Below are 10,911 nucleotides of genomic sequence, written 5' to 3'. Positions count from 1 at the left end.
GTTATGAGCCACCATGTGGTTGCTGGGATTTGAACTCCGGACCTTTGGAAGAACAGTCGGGTGCTCTTACCCACTGAGCCATCTCACCAGCCCGGCACATGCATGTTAATGTGAAGAGTGGACACTGTGCTGGGCACATGCATGTTAATGTGAAGCGTGGGCACTGTGCTGGGCACATGCATGTTAATGTGAAGCGTGGGCACTGCTGGTCAAGCTGATAGACCAGTGACTTAGACGCTGGGTCTAATGCTGCTTCCTTAAAGTACTGGACCACAGTGACGGGGAGTGAGTGATAGGACTGTTTTCTTTTCTTTCCTTTAGGAAAGGGTCTCGTGTAGCCTGGCTAACCTCAACCTTACTATGCACCTGAGGTTGGCTTTGAATTGACATTGCTGGCTGTCCCTATGCTGGCATTGGATGTCTGTACCACCATGTCCACCTGAGAACATGGTTCTTATCAAGGATGATCTGGATGCTTGGTTCTCAGGATGTGGTGGAACTCTGTGTTCATTGGTGGGAGAGAAAGGACCGCCATCCATCCTAGGAGCACCCCCTCCACTCCGACACTCAGACTCCTAAAGTTTGTTAAGTTGGGGTTCCCTAAAGATCCCCTGTGTGTTTGCCTCACAGAATTGAAGACTTGCCACCTCCCACTAAGAAGCTGACTCCAGAGCTGACGCCTTTTGTGCTCTTCACTGGGTTTGAGCCTGTTCAAGTTCAGCAGTACATTAAGGTGAAGTTGTGTTTCAAGGTTTGCCGCAGTGTCCTCTGCCTGACTTTGCTTTTACACCGGCCAGTTATTAGCGTAGCGCTTAGCAGGGGGATGTGAATGCTTGGCTAGTTTGCATGGAGTACCCTCCTTGCTGAAGTGGCACTGGCAGCGGATGGTTGATCAAGAGCAGCCTGTCACACTCCCACTGATAGTGTTTATAAAGTATTGGAGATTGTATTGAAGTATGGGTATTCTGAGCCTTGTTTAATGACATTTTATAATTCGTTACTAGTTCTTTTGTTTACATAAAAGTCTGGACCATGTTCAAGGCCAGCCTGGTCTACAAAGTGAGTTCCAGGACAGCCGGGGCCATACAGAGAAACCCTGTCTCGAAAAACAAACAAACAAAAAACAACAAAAAAAAAGGTCTGGACCATGAAAATGTTTTTTATTATTATTAATTGGCTATTTTTTTACTTACATTTCAAATGTCCCCTTCTCAGTCTTCCCTTTGCAAACTCTCCATCCCGTTCCCTCTCCCTTTTGCCTCTAAGAGGGTGCTCCCCCACCCTCCCACCCATCTACTCCCACCTCACCCCCTAGCATCCCCTGACACCAGGGCAACAAGCCCCCACAGGCCATCCTCAGCTACATATGTAGCTGGAGCCGTGGACCCATCCATGTGTATTCTTTGGTTCGTGGTTTAGTCCTAGGAAGCTCTGGGGAATGGGGGGGGGGTCTGGTTAGTTGATATTGTTGGGGCTTCCTTTGGGGGTCCCCAGGCTCAGTCTGACAGTCTGATGGTTGGCTGTGAGAGCCTTTGAGAAGAAGGCTCCTATCTGCAAGCATTTCAGCAATAGTGTCAGGGTTTGGTGTCTGCAGATGGGATGGATCCAAAGGTGGGACAGTCTCTGGACGGAGTTTCCTTCAGTCTCTGCTCCATTCTTTTGTCCCTGCATTTCCTTTAGACAGGAACAATTCTGGGTTAAAATTTTTGAGATGGGTGGGTGGCCCCATCCCTCAACCTGGGGCCATGTCTATCTCCTGGACGTGGTCTCTTCAGATTTAATCTCCCCTCTGTTAGGTATTTCTGTTAATGTCATCCCTGTTGGGTTCTTGGAACTTCTCACTTTGGGGCTTTTTTGCAATCTGGGACTTTCTAGTGGACACACACACACACACACACACACCCATTCCTCACTCCCTCACCCCCACTGCTTCATTCATTCTCCTGACCCTCTGGACTTCTTTCCTGTCTGTTCCCATACCCGATCATACACACACACATACACACAAAATCACACCCTTTCCCTCTCCCTCCCAGTGCCCTCCCTTCTCCTACCTCTCACGATTTTGTTCCCTCTTCTAAGTAGGATTGAAGCACCCATATTTTGGTCTTCCTTCTTTTTAAGCTTCATATGGTCACTGAGTTGTATCAGGGTATTCTGAGCTTTTGGGCTAATATCCACTTACTAGTGAATACATATCATGTGTGTCCTTTTGGATTTGAGTTACCTCACTCAGGATATTTTCTAGTTCTATCCATTTGCCTGCCAACTTCATGAAGTTATTGGTTTTAATAGCTGAGTATAGAGGCTTCAGGCTTGAGGCACTGGGCCTCTAGGTTCTCTGAGAACATGGCCTTCCCATGATTGGGTCTCTGGGGAAGAAGGAGGCTACCCTGGGTAGGGTAGGTGGGATGGATGGTAATAATAGAACATTTGTAAATACACATTTTGAGAGAACATTGGAGGGTTGGTGGGATCTGGTAATTAGTAGTTTGGTTTTGGTGGAAGAGGGTCAAAAATTCACTGACTATGTGGTTAGATTCGTATACTTTCTACGTAAAATGTAATTATTTCTTTTGTGTACTTTCTGTGTGTTGTGTTGGGGGCAGGGTGTTGTACATGTGCCACAGGGTACATCTGGAGATCACAGGACAACTTGTAGGATTTGGCCCTTTCCTTCAACCATGAGGGTTCCAGGAATGGGGCTTTTTTTGTCATCGGGCTCAATAGCAACTGTCCTTACCCACTGAGCCATTTTGCCAGCACCCCACCTTTTTTTTTTTTTTTTCCCCCCTAGGAAGCATTTGCTAACACTGCTGTTAGAAATGTCATTTGTAGTCCTGCTCTAAAACCCGATCAGGACTGTTGCATGGCCTTTGTTACATGTGTATGCTTTGTGCTTTGCTTTCATTGAGTGCAGCTGAGGAAGGTGATGGGTCACCCTCTGCTGACATGTGGTTCCCTTTCTGCTGTGTTTGTGGCTCCAGAAGCTGTACATTCTTGGTGGAGAAGTTGCTGAGTCCACGAAGAAGTGTACCCACCTCATTGCCAGCAAGGTGACACGTACAGTGAAATTCTTGACGGCCATCTCTGTGGTGAAGCACATTGTGACTCCGGACTGGCTGGAGGAGTGCTTTAAGCGCCAGGCGTTTATCGGTGCGTGCGGGGCAGGGTTGGGGTGCTGCTGCTGCTGCTGCTGCTGCTGCTGCTCCTCCTCCTCCTCCTCCTCCTCCTCCTCTTTCTTCTTTCTTTCTTTCTTTCTTTCTTTCTTTCTTTCTTTCTTTCTTTCTTTCTTTCTTTCTTTCTTCTTTTTTTTTGTTGTTGTTTTGAGACAATTTTTTTTGCATAGTCCTGGCTACTGCCTGGCTAAGGGTGCTTGTTTTCAATGGTGAAGTTGTGGCTTTTCTTGAATTTATCCCAGTATTTGTCCAGTTTGTTCTTTATGTGGTATTTATTCATCTAATTAAACTCATAAATTTATTGCCTATCACAGGGATTCCTTTGATTGACATCTTTCTATTCTATAACAGGACATAAAGGTTTAGTCTTTGAATGGCATCAAGGGAAAAGGCAAACTGCAGCCTTTGCTCGTAGTACATTTCATTTGGAAATTTCACCTGTGATATCCAGTTCTCACTGTATTGTAAAGTCTTAGTAGACAAGAATGGCCACATTCTCATTGAAGCTTGTTGGTGAGCAGCCTGTGGAAGCTCTATGCACATGATAGCCCCTCCTGTTAGTTACATTGGGGGCCGCAGTGTGGCTCCGATAGAACATTTGCCTGTCTTATAGTTGCCTTAGTCAGCATTTATGTTGTTACGGTGAAACGCCATGACCAAAAGTAACCTGAGGAGGAAGGGTTTACACTTCCATGTCACTGTTCATCACCCAAGGGAGCGATGGGAACCCAAGCAGGGTGGGAACTTGAAGGCAGGAGCTGATGCAGAAGCATGGAGGGATGCTGCTCACTGGCTTGCTCCACATGACCTGTTCAGCTTGCTTTCTTAAAGCACCCAGGACCTGGGGATGGCATCACCCACAAAAATCTGAGCCCTTCCTAATAAAGAAAATGACCTTCAGATTTACGTACAGTTCCATCTTCTTTTGGGAACAATTTCTTAATTATCCCTTCTCTCAGATGATTCTAATGAGTGTCAAGTTGACCTAAAAACAGCCAGGACTATACCCAAGTCACAGGATGAGTGTGGTTGTGGACTGCATGTCCTGCCTGCCTGTAGGCCTGGCTCTATGCAGGGTGCATCTTTCAGAGCACACACTATTTTGTTTTCCAGATGAGCAGAACTATATCCTGCGAGATGCTGAGGCAGAAGTGCTCTTCTCTTTCAGTCTGGAAGAGTCCTTAAAGCGAGCCCACATCTCTCCCCTCTTTAAGGTATGCTGGTAAGGAAAGCCCCTACAGAACTAAGTAGACTTGGCAGTGGTGATGGATAGGATCACCCACCTGCCCTTTCTGCAAGGGAGTATAGTACATCTTAATAGACATCGATGGGTTCTCACTCTGTAGATAGATCAGGCTGGGCTTGAACTTGGCACATACATCAGGCTGGCCTCCAACTTACTGCAGATCCTCTTGTCTCTGCTGCCCTTAGGTAGACTTTTGGCCTGAGAGAGCTGCTCCATAAGCTTCCAAAGGCTTTTGCAAGAGTCAGCCCTCCAAGCTGGCCTTATCCCACAAGTGGTCTGAACTGTACACCCCAGCAGTGGCCTGGAAAGCTAGAGGAAGAGTAATGGAGCTGTTCTCTACCCCTCCTCCACTGCTGTGTGCCGCCTTTGGGAGGAGCCCTAACTTCTGTGCTGTTTTTAAATTCAGTGGGTTTTTTTTTTTAAAAAAAAAAATCACTTTCTGGGCTGGAAATATGGCTCAGTGGTTAATATGGCTCACTGAGTGCTCTTCCAGAGGTCCTGAGTTCAATTCCCAGCAACTACATGGTTGCTCAACCTTCTGTGATGGGATCTGATGCCCTCTTCTGGTGTGTCTGAATACACACCTACAGTATACTCATATAAATAAAATAAATAAATCTTTCAATTAAAAAAAAAAATAGGCCATCTTCCATACTATCTCCTGCTCTTCTGGTCAGTTTTTTTGTTGTTGTTTTGTTTGTTTGTTTGTTTGTTTTTTAAGAGACCAGACCTCTTGTCCTGCTAGCCTGACTTTACCCCTGCTTTTTACCCTGGGCATTTTACAGCTGTAAGCTTGGGTTCGAATGACTGTTAAGTTGGGGGCCATCTGTAATTGAAATTTCTTTTAATAGGAAATTAATCCAGTAGCTATAATTTTTACCTTATGTCAGTCCAGTAACCAGAGAAACAATGTTTATTTTAAACTGCACCTCAATCACTGAGCAGCAAAATGATCTACTTTAGCCTTTTCTGGTAATCTGGCTACCTACCAGCCTCACCCCTTGTTACTTGCATGTTACTATTGCTCCGGCTCTTTGGGCTTCAGGTGTGTTTCCATGATCTCTCTCCAGACCTCTTCCTCATGGTTCAAATCCTCCATCCTCCTGTTCATCTCAGTTTCCCTCTCTCCCTCCTCCCTTCCCCTGGTTGGCAGACAGCCCACCCTTTTCTCTATTCTGCCCAGCCATTGGGTGATCAGCATTTATTGACAAGGCAGAGAATAAATGGTAAGAACTGTTTACACAAACTTGAAACTACACAAACTTGAGATTCTTGGTATAAGCATTACAATGCCATGTCCTGATTGAAACAAAATACAAAGGCAGAGAAATCAGCATTTGAGTAGCACAGAAGTAGACTTTAGTGTATAAAAAAATATTATGACTATAGGTGGCAGGTGTGGCCATGTGAGGTGATAAAAATATATTCTCTTTATATGTAACTTTTACTACACCTCACAGTGGAGCTAATAATATCCTGTGCTTGCTTGAGACTTAAGATTGCTGTCCTATTGTGTACTGAGCATTTTGTTTAACCTGCCTTTAAGAAACAATGTATCATCCACCTTACTTGCCTTGGATTTCCCATGTAATCATCTTTTACAACCCAAGCTATTAAATAGCTGTACTTAAATTATGTACTCTTCTGTGTCCCTGACATAAGAGTGATGGCTGTGTGCTTCAATGTGTGATCTGATCATCTTTGCTGGAAACAGCAGATGGGCTGGAAGATGTCTTAGAAACAAATATCCATCATAAATGTTGAACATAGCATTTGGATACTGCTTGATCAATAGTCATGTTAGTAATACTGTCTGTTGCCTGGATCATTGGGCATTGGTTGGAGTCAGCTAAAGATTTCTGTGAAATCATTGTTCCTTCCGTATATGATGATTTTTTTATGCTGCTAATAAAGAGGAGAGGGACCCTTTGTGAGGGACAGAAGCAGACTCAGGGACAGATTTCTAAGATACCCTTCAGGCAGGCACAGATTCAGATTTATACGATAGAGAGGAGAGGATGGAAGACACAGGGAGTTGAAATTCTGAACCTGACTTTTGGTTAAGTGACATCAAGGAAAGTGTTTTGATTTTTGTCCTTAATGCAACATCAATGTCTTTTCAGACTCTTGAGTTATAAATGTGTCAGAGTAACCACGGCATCTAAATGTAGTTACTTTTCCTGACCACAGGCCACACTGTCCATGTGGGAAGTGAATAGCTAACCCTTCTGTGAGCTAACCCCTCTGTGAGCTAACCTCCTCTATGGACTAACCCACTCTGTGAGCTAACCCCCTCTGCAAGCTAACCCTCTGCGAGCTAACCCTCTCTGTGGGCTAACCTCCTCTATGGGCTAACCCCCTCTGTGAGCTAACCCCCCCACCCCCACCCCGTGAGCTAACCCTCTCTGTGGACTGACCCCTTCTGTGAGCTAACCCCCTCTGTGGGCTAACCCCCCTGTGGACTGACCCCCTCTGTGGGCTAACCCCCTCTGAGCTAACCCCCCTGTGGGTGCAGAAGATAGGGAGCTAGTGGGGAACTTAACCTTCATAGTTCTAGAAAATTAAGATGTCTTGTCAAAAAAATCTCAGAAGAGCCGCTGTTACAGCACACCTTTAAATTCGAGATAAGCGTCAGACAGATCTTGGATTTCATGGCCAGCCTGCTCTATGTAGAAATTCTAGAACTACACAGATACCCTGTTGGAAAAAAACAAGCCCCCAAAAAAGCTTCATGAAAAGTTACATGCAATTAAAAACACTTAAAGATATGTTTCTGTTTACTTCTAGACAAAGTATTTCTATATCACCCCTGGCATCTGCCCAAGCCTTGCAACTATGAAGGCAATTGTAGAGTGTGCAGGCGGGAAGGTGTTAGCCAAGCAGCCATCCTTCCGGAAGCTCATGGAGCACAAGCAGAATAAGGTGAGAGAGCAGAGCCCGAGAGGCCAGTGCTGTCCCATGTGGGTGCTTCTCCCTCTCCTTCACTCATGAGCTCACTCTCTCTTCCCTAGAGTCTTTCCGAGATCATTTTAATATCCTGTGAGAATGACCTGCACTTATGTCGCGAGTACTTTGCCAGGGGAATAGGTATGGCTCCCTGCACCTCTACACTGACCTGTGCGTGTTTTCAGTGGCCTCATCCTAACAGCTTTGGTTCTCTTCCTTCAGATGTCCACAATGCGGAGTTTGTCCTGACTGGAGTGCTCACCCAGACACTGGACTATGAATCATATCCTTTACAAAGGCGTATTGCAGGGACAGGTGAGGCTGAAGGCGCATTTGCAAGTTAAAAAGGGACATCTTGGTTCTGGTCTCCAGACTTTGTCCTTGCTATTACAGGTGACCAGCCTGTTTGTTTGCCTTACGTAGGTGTTGAAGGATTTGACAGTTTGACCCCATAGAAAATGATGGGAGTCTATGCCTGAGGGCTATTCCACACTCCACAGCCGTGAGGTGGGAAGTGACACAGCTTGGTATGGCATTGTAGTTAAGGTACAGATGTGGCTGGGTCTGTGTTGGACAGCTAAGGCTTTTCAGGCTCCCAGGGAGGAAGCCTATCAGCTTACAGTCCTTATCACTAAATCTCAGCTAGTAGGTTTAGAAGGACACAGATTTCTTTCTTTTATTTTTCTTTTTTTTAAGATTTATTTATTTATATGTATGAATACACTGTTGCTGTCTTCAGACACACCAGAAGAGGGCATCAAATCCTGCTACAGATGGTTGCGAGCCACCATGTGGTTGCTGGGAATTGAACTCCGGACCTCTGGAAGAGCAGTCAGTGCTCTTAACCACTGAGCCATCTCTCCATCCCAGGACACAGATTCTTGAGAGGAGGTTTTACTTTATTGCATTGCTGGCCTGGCACCCTGTGGCCTGGGCTGACTTCATAGGGATCGCCTTGAGTACCAGGATTTCAGGCATGAGCCACTGTGCCCAGCTGAGGTGGTTACTCTGTTTGAAGAGCCCCCAGGTTAGAGTGATGTCATTCTTGGCCCCTCATCCTGTGTGGGCTCACCCAGCTGAGTGCATTTACCAAACACTTCCCCTTAGTCCCGAGAGCTCAGTAAACTGAGCTAGAAGACCTAGCTTGGTGGCCAGTAGGAGCTAGCAGGAGTACCTGGCAGGGATCTTCCTCCAAGCAGACTGAGCTGGACAGTGACAGGAGGCAGGGGTGCTATAGCATCTGGACTTTATACAGCACATCCTCTGATGACTTCCCCAGGCTTCTCCTTACACTGCTTACACTTGAGAACACGGTAGAGCTGCTTCTCAGGTTACATTGGTCAACTGAAGACCTGTTTGCCCAATGGGTCTTAACCTGTGGGTCTCAACTCCTTTGGGGTCAGATGAACCTTTCACAGGAATTGCATATCAGATACTTAAATTTACTAGTGTTACAATTCATAACACTAGTAAAAATTACAGTTATAAAGTAGCAATGAAAATAATTTTGTGGTTGAGGCTCACCAACATGAGGTATTAAAGGGTTGCAGTTTTAAGAATTTTGAGGATCACTGCTGCCCTCAGTGTTGCCCACATAAGACACTTAGAATGACAGCTCTCTTAAGGACATGTTTTTGTGGTGGCTTTGGGGACAGGAAACCAGGAATGTAATGTGTGTGGATTAGGCTTTAGCTAAGACCCACGTGGCAGGTAGAGAGCGTATGCCATGGGTGTTGGAGTTTGCAACAGGACAAGGTAGTGTGAATACAGAAGGAGGTGGTCTCTAGAAGTACATGGGGGCTCCAGCCTACTGTGACCCTGCTGCCTTGTGTGTGGAAACCATTTTCCTCAATGAGGCCACATATAAATTTAACTGATGGCCTCTTGCTGCTGCGAGCCGGGAGCTTGGAGCACAGGCGTGGCTGCTGGCAGCATGGACCAGGACTCCCTTCCTGCAGAGGGCTTGTTTTCCAGCTCTGCCTTAGGGAGAGACCTCGACCAGGAAGACAGATGTAATACTGACTGCATCGTGTTAAGATGTGTGATCTTATTCTAGGAAACATAAATTATGTTTTGTATTATATGCCTAAGAGCCCATATTAAGTCTTCTGATTAATTTGCCAGGTTTTTAATGTGTTTTCAGAAAGCTGTATGAAATTTCATCTACAAATAAAAATGATGTAAATAAGACTTTGCTGTCTAAATTATGGATGTTAAAGATATGAGATGTTTTGTACTTTGATTATTTTTATTTCTTACACTTTTCTTTTATATTGATAACTTGCTCACACTTAAATAAATGTACTTTTGAACTTAGAATTGGGTGATTATTTAATATTTCATATTCTTTGCATAACGTAAATGATTTTCAACAAACTGGATAGCATTTTGAGAAATTTCACAGCAGAGTATTTTTGAAGTAACTTTTCTCCTGGAGAAATAAGTTTTGATGGTATTTCCTAAATAGTCACCTTTTACTTATATGGTAAGGGGGCTCCAGACAGGTGGACTGGAAGCCTGGACAGCCACTAAATGCAAACTGAGTCTGTTCCCAGCCTGGGCAGAGCCTACCCTTACTGTACTGACGTTGTACTCCAGAGCATGGTGGGGACAGCGCTCTGTTCTACAGGAAGGACCGGTGTCTTTTGCCTACATGTTTCCTGGCTAGCCCTGATTTCTGGTGACTTTGCATAGGACTGTTATTATCCGCAGAAACATACTTCTGTTGAACTGAGACATTCCTAGTGGCAGTTTCAGGCAGGCGGTGTCTTCGCAGGCTGCTTTGGAGCGTCTGTCTAAGCAACCTGAGAAACTTCCTACAGAGCTGGCCGTTATCTGGTGGAAGTTGTCACTATGAAATAGTTCCAAACGTGAAATCGGGGTGAGCAGTCTGACCCTAGGTACGTTAGTGCTTAGCTGGTTACGTTTGATGGTGAACAGTCATCATGAATACGTCACTTGTAATCCTGTGATTTGCAGCACTGGCCAGAGGTAGTAGGTGGAAGGTAAGTGACAGGGCTCAGGGGGTGTGTTCAAACCGTTACAGAATGGTTTCATTGTTTCCTAAAGTTAAAGGGAAGTGGCCTGTGGGGCTTTGGTTTGGTTTGGTTTGGAAGGAACAAGTGCCTTGGCAGTCTTTGGTAGTCTTTAAAGATCTGGTATTCTTTAGTCTTGGAGTTTAGAGTGTCAGGAGCCATCACTGCACACCATCAGTGGGTCCTGGGCACCTTCTGAGAGTGCTGTTTCACTTCACAAAGCATTTGTGTATAATGAAAAAATAAGTATTAAAGTCCTGATGCTGAGAGTCTAAAGTGAGCCCCTGCTCTCACAATTTCTGCCCCCCACCCCAGGTTCAGACCCCTCCTCATGCTTCACAATGGCTGCTGTGTCCCTGGTGCCACAGGCAGCTTCAACTCGTTTCCCTCAGAAATATGTCAAAGAATGTGAGTGTGTGCCAGAGCACATGTACACGCTGGGACAACCTGGGATGAGGGAGGGAACTCAAGCCATCCCTTCTGAGCCTCCATCTGATGCTAGAGC

General features: G+C 45.5%; 1 protein-coding gene across 2 annotated transcripts in view; it reads left to right on the top strand.

Moving 5' to 3' along the window:
- Paxip1 (PAX interacting protein 1) overlaps positions 1-9,666 on the top strand; it is a 46,762-nt gene extending 37,096 nt beyond the window's left edge. For both annotated transcript variants that reach the window (XM_021190111.2, XM_029535199.1), the window contains exons 15-21: positions 631-733; positions 2,988-3,156; positions 4,293-4,393; positions 7,213-7,347; positions 7,437-7,512; positions 7,594-7,654; positions 9,233-9,666. In XM_021190111.2, coding sequence (XP_021045770.1) covers positions 631-733; positions 2,988-3,156; positions 4,293-4,393; positions 7,213-7,347; positions 7,437-7,512; positions 7,594-7,654; positions 9,233-9,248 — 661 coding nt within the window. In that variant the 3' untranslated portion in view covers positions 9,249-9,666. The remainder of the gene's footprint in view (positions 1-630; positions 734-2,987; positions 3,157-4,292; positions 4,394-7,212; positions 7,348-7,436; positions 7,513-7,593; positions 7,655-9,232) is intronic.
- Positions 9,667-10,911: the final 1,245 nt, after the last annotated feature.

Source organism: Mus pahari, chromosome 2 (genome assembly GCF_900095145.1).
Source record: "Mus pahari chromosome 2, PAHARI_EIJ_v1.1, whole genome shotgun sequence".
Lineage (NCBI taxonomy): Eukaryota > Metazoa > Chordata > Mammalia > Rodentia > Muridae > Mus > Mus pahari.
This window is presented reverse-complemented; position numbering and strand designations above follow the sequence as displayed.